This window comes from Hetaerina americana, unplaced genomic scaffold (genome assembly GCF_022747635.1).
Source record: "Hetaerina americana unplaced genomic scaffold, ioHetAmer1.1.p SCAF_5, whole genome shotgun sequence".
NCBI classification, from domain to species: Eukaryota; Metazoa; Arthropoda; class Insecta; order Odonata; family Calopterygidae; genus Hetaerina; species Hetaerina americana.
Window position 1 is genome coordinate 51,534,473 of NW_027287095.1, and position 6,036 is coordinate 51,540,508.

The window sequence follows — 6,036 nt, forward strand, 5'->3', positions numbered from 1 at the left end:
TTCGTAGTACATCACGAATCGACTCTAAACTACATATCGAAGATCGCATTTTCGGATTTCCGATCATTCATTTTACGATAGCGCAACAACCATCTACAACCAAATCATCTGGTGATTTTTATGATCTGCTGGAGCTAATAAATATTGCAATTTTATTTGCGCAGTGACCTGCTTGGCGGTAGTAATTAAAAGTCGCGAAACACTTTGAAGGCAATTATAAAAGAGGCAGTTCAAATTTCACTATGAAATAAACAGTAGCTGTAAACAATATTTCTGACCAAAAATGTGGTTTTTATATCTTTTGAGTTGGATCGCGGCCCTCGTGCAAATTTCGTTTGTGACGGTGGCAGTGGGTATGAATTTCTGTTATCACTGCATGCATATTAATTCCTTCAACCTATTAACTTTGTCCTAAATGTTCACTGAAACCCTGTTTTTGGTAGCGGCCGGCTTGTACTACCTAGCAGAACTAGTCGAAGAGTACACAGTCATGACCAAGAGAGTTATTTGGTGGATGGTTGTGGTAAGTTTACATCTATAATTTTGATTTTCGCACCTGTTATTTCACACTGATTTCGCATAATTTTTGTTTCTGCAACTGCCATTGTAATGCTATTGTTAACATTCCAGGGTACTCTATGTATATATCTGGGCATTTTCCTGTTCGAAGATTTTCCTAGGTCAGTCGTTATAGGCGGTTTTATTAGTCAATTGGCACATCTGTTTATATTGAAGACATTTCCATTTTTCGTGTTAACATCACCGGCATTTATTGTGGGAATAGGCAAGTATTTCGAATTTGCTGGATATTGGCGTTCCCGAATAATAAATTCCTGTTATAATGATGTGTGATCAACACGGTGGAATCATATGAAGTCGTATAACTATTTTTGCCAGCACACTTATGCGGTCATAATATCACCTTTTCTATCCCCCATTCAGTCATGCTGTTTGTCAACCACTACTTGGCTTTCCAGTATTTTTCCACAGTGTATTACTCCTTTTCTGAGGTAATTGGATTAAATAATGTAGCCAATTTAAAAATTATTTATCTTGAACTTGAAATAATTATGCTTTAATTATTTCGTAGGTCATGGCTTACTTTACCTTGTGCTTATGGCTAGTTCCATTCGCCCTCTTTGTTTCTCTCTCGGCCAACGAAAATGTCTTACCAACTCTTTCAGAAACACGGCCGCTCTTAGGTAAGATTGTTATTTGCCGAAGTTTTGCTTGTTAGTTAATTATTCAGAGCTAAAGAAGACATTTTATTACAGATGATACTGACGTCGTGAGCAACTACTTTTTAAGGCATGGGAAAAAGTATGGCCTGCTTTCATTTTTCAACTACGCAAAAGATTCAATATTACCACACAGAAGCAAGAAAGCTTTTTGAGTGATGAACATTTTAGCTACATGACACGATGGGAGAATTTAATCTCTACATTGAAGTGCGATAAATGTACCCAGGGGGAAATACAAATTTGGTACAAATTGTACTTGAAGGCCATGACTGCCATTTATTGTTTTTATTGTGTAAATGAATCGGTGGGTTCTACTCAGCAAGTGTAAATATGCCAATTGATTGATCAAACATAATTTATTGATTCCCTATGGTGTTGTATGGGAAATGGACTATTTATTCCCTTACTTATGTTGTGAAAAAGAAGACGTCATTTCTTGTACATAAATTCTCGATCGGCTCCATGCTTTTGGATCATTGATTGGCAATAACGTAATTTTCCTATTGAATAAAAATGGGAAAGTTGATGGAGGCTGTGTTTTAAGGTTGAATATTGCATGGTGATACAATGCAGAATACTTTTTAGTATCATAACTGCTATTTGGGAGATGAAGGATATTAATCTACATATTTGTGGTAAATGTCTAGGAAATTGATTCTTTGTAATCATTTTTGTATATGTGACCAATAAATTTACATATGCCATTGCAGCAATCAATGGTGGTTAAAACTTATAAAAATTAATGAATGTTCTTCCATTTGTTCAAAATGTGTAGTCCTTCCCCTGATTCTTTAAAGGTTGTAGTATATGGGATCATTCGAGTTTTCATATTTCTGCAGGAGATTAGTTTGTATATTTTTGAAATTCTAATTAGTTAGTTTCTCTTCAACAGCCTATGTCCAATGGCTACCAAAAATTTTGTGAACTTTAATGGTTACCAAAAATCAGGGCCTGCTACAAATTTGATGGTACTCGACCCTGTATCGTGATGCAATTCTCTGTCATTTTCACTAAAATCAACTAGACTTTTCTCCATCATATACGGTAATTTTTCTCATGAGATGACATACTTAATAAGGTGCAAATTAGGTAGTTTAAACATAATACATGCATATCAATTATATTTTTTGGACCATAATATACCTAAAATACTAAAATCTGTTCTTGGAGTTGACAACTAGGTATACTGATGACAAATATTGTTGTAATTTTATCAATGTCATCAGTGGACATTAACTTATATAGAGTAGTCAATGTCTCACAAAATTGCATGACTAGTGTCTTCGTAACTTCCTGAAATTGAACACTTGATTAGTTTGGCAAGGATTACCTTTCCATTAAAATGAAGTTCCTGCAGTAACCTCGGTTCCTAAAGATGGTAAATGTAGCCCTCAAAATTTCAGGAGTTATTCGGAATAAAATTATTGTGGGGTGAGTATATTTGTACACCACATAGTAAGACAAGTTTCATGTGCTTCCTCAACAAAAGCAAACTACACTGTTAATATGGCATATTATTAGCTATTTACGACAGTAAATGATACTTTTATAATATTCAGTATCTACTCATGCTGATGTATCTTCCAACTATAAACAGTAATATAGGTTGCATTATATAGGTTAGGAGACATGTTAGTCCAGTGGGTATAGTGCTGGGTTGCTTACCAAAGGGTCTGACTTCGATTCCAGGAGATTTCTGTGGACACCCTTTAGCATTATGTTAGCTGTGTGATTGTTTGTGTTGCAGATCCTCATCGGAAACCATAGTTGGCACAGGGAAAGGAATTGGTCCCCTTATGCTGATTTGTAAATTTCACTTGATGTTGGGCTTAGTACTAGGTTGCCTCTACCCTTACCTAGAAAGCCAACCCTCAGGTTGGTAGCTGTGGTTTCATATTTGCTGCATTTTTATTTGGTTGCAAGGTAAACATTACTGCTAAACTAGATCTAATCTCAATGTAATGTTTAAACCTACCAAGTGAATCAATTGGTTTGTAAATATTTTATTTTGGTAGTTAACTTATAAGCAAGGAGCCCTGTGATATACCTCAACTTTAGTTTAAAATTTATATAATAATTCTCTGTGTATATTTGTTATTATGTTCACTAAAAATAACCTTCTTTACTTGTCTTTGTGGCTAATGAATCTTTCCACTGTTACCACAAGAAATCTTTTAAATTTCTACAACCACCGTTTGTAAGGATGCTTAATACTACCTATGGGCTTAATGTTATTAAAAGACTAACACTCGAGATTGGTAGTTAATCAAAGATTTGCGTTTTCGAGTGGATGCCACTAAACTGTCTCTGGTGCAAGCTTTTTTGAAAGCTGCACCTTGAGTCTGCTTCATATTATTTCACCTATCTATACTTACTTCCTAATATGTATGCATTAATTTTCTACCCAAATCACTCTTGATGAATCTTCAAGTGGCATGATGCTACTGATCTCTGGACAAATAAATATAATAATTATAAAGTGTAAAAAAATTACAAGCCAAAACAATTGAGACCATAAAAGTATTACAAATACACTTTTATCAAATCTTGGACTTCTGATGCGTGTTACGTTTATTTAATGATCTTGAATAATTAAAAGATATGTAAGTGGGATGGAAGGCAGTGAACATTTTAAAAATTAAATAGATCATCACTTACACTCACTAAAACAAATACTTTGTTCATAAACATTTTTATAGAACATTGGAAACGGCAAATGAACATCAAGTTGCCGTGACAGCTATTTCAACCATACATTTAGTTCTTATCAGGGAGTATCACCTCTCCCTGATAATCTAATTGCCGTAAACTCAAATTACTCACAGGCCTCAGCTCTGTAGTTGTATAGAACACCTGTTTTAGGGTATTTGTAACCACTTTCTCTTGAAGGTTCATTTGTGTCTTTATACCGAACATGTACAGACTTAAATTGTTAAAACTTCATGATATTCGGACAAAATGATGCTTTTTGATTTTTGTATGATGACATAACAGGATCATTTGCTCATTTGAAAGCTTTGTGTAGACACAAGGTAATACCATATGGGCCTCAATGGAGGTAATATACTTAATCTCGTGTACCTTTTTGGTTTCTCAACAACCAAGAAATTGCCTAATCTGCCAATGCTAATAGAAATCTAGTCAAAGTACTTGTTTACTCAATATGGAACAACAAATATTCGAAATATTTTGACCTTCTTTGGAAGTAATGTATTTGCTGAACCTTTTCTCGATCTTAAAATGTTTTACATTCAATCTCTTTCCATTTAAATCAAATGAATTGACTGCAAGCATGAGCTATCTCTGGGAGTGTCATTTCAGTTAAATACCACCACCAATAATATTTTGATAAGGGTAATTCAAATCTTTTATTTTATTCCAGAGCTTTTGCTCCAGAGTAACTGGAGTAATAGTAGACAGTTTATTGACCTAAATGTTTCTAGTAACTGTTCAGCATACTGCCCTTGATCCACTCGGATATAACATGCCTGCTCCTATCTCTCAAGAATTTTGACCAATGAAAATTTATTGGCTCTCTAATCTTTCATGCTTTAAAATTTAGTTCAGGTAATCTCTTTCAAGTCTTTCATCAGGTGAAATTAAAAAAATCAACAACATTAACTGCAACTATTTCCTTACATTTACCAGAGACATTAAACTTTTACTTGAAATGGTCCTTTCATTTCATATCATTGCTTCTTAGGTGAATACTAGATATCCTCAACTCCTACCTAGTACCCATGTTAACTATATGGATAATGCAAATTTTTTGCTCTTAGTAGCCCATATGAAAAACTACAAATTTTTGAGATTAAATATCAGAAAAAACAGCAATTGCTGATAAAGTTGTGATCATAATACCTCTGTAAATCCTACAAGCTAGGGATTTGAATATTTTAGCATAGATGACAAGGCAAATATTTTTTTTCAAACAATTAATTTATGATGGGATTTTCATAGACTGTGAACATGCACTAACGTTTCGTACCATGAAAAATTTTAGTACCATGCCCTTGATAATTTGTATCATTATGGTGAGTATTTCATAGCTTGATCAGAAAGTGTTCTTTCTTAGAGCAGGATGTAATTGACATGAACTTCTAGTTTACCTATAGTGTAATTGTGCATGGAAAAGTGATAACTGGACGTAATCATCTTTATCATCAATGTCGGCAGAATTGAGGATTTTTATTTCCTCATAGAAATTTGATGAAGCATTGAATGTTGAATCAAAATTAGTCTTGTCAAAATATTATAAATTAGGCAATGTTAAAGTTGATTTTATTATGTAATCTCTCAAACATAAAAGTTTCAGGTTTAACTTTGTAGAATTTCTTCATTCAGAGGGTAAAAAGAAACTTAACACTTCCGCAATAAATATTTAATTTTTTTTATCCCAACAACACCCCCCTCCCCCTAATTAAATGTAGAACACAATGTGTTGGTTTTTTTCCGCCACTATTTCTAAGAACTGTGGAGTCTTACGTTGTGTTCTTCATTTAATTAATATAAACTCACAAATTTGAGCCAGTAACCTTCCAATACAGACCCTCCACTAATAGGTTGCAGCACCTAAACTCAACCCCTCTCCCTTACTGCCCCTACCTTACCCCCTCTCCTCTCCCTTACTCCCCTCTTGCAGCCAGACTATATAAGTTGAAAAAATGTTGATGTATTTTACCTGATGATGATGTGCAGCATCAAAGCCACGGCTGTGAAATATTAAATCTTTTAAACTCTGAAATTTTGGGGCTTTTAAAGGAACTAGATGTTATGACGAAATACCGTACATACA

General features: G+C 34.1%; 1 protein-coding gene across 2 annotated transcripts; it reads left to right on the forward strand.

Annotated features, from left to right (window-relative positions):
* Positions 1-89: 89 nt before the first annotated feature.
* On the forward strand, positions 90-1,958 carry LOC139693859 (protein TEX261). 2 transcript variants are annotated; one of them, XM_071592166.1, is made up of 6 exons: positions 90-353; positions 444-523; positions 631-784; positions 943-1,010; positions 1,091-1,202; positions 1,275-1,958. In XM_071592166.1, exons 1-6 carry the CDS (start codon positions 284-286, stop codon positions 1,391-1,393), a joined length of 603 nt encoding a protein of 200 aa, XP_071448267.1. In that variant the 5' UTR covers positions 90-283; the 3' UTR covers positions 1,394-1,958. The 2 variants fall into 2 exon arrangements, with proteins under 2 accessions (XP_071448267.1, XP_071448268.1); XM_071592167.1 differs by having other exon boundaries at positions 90-349.
* The last annotated feature ends 4,078 nt before the right edge of the window (positions 1,959-6,036 follow it).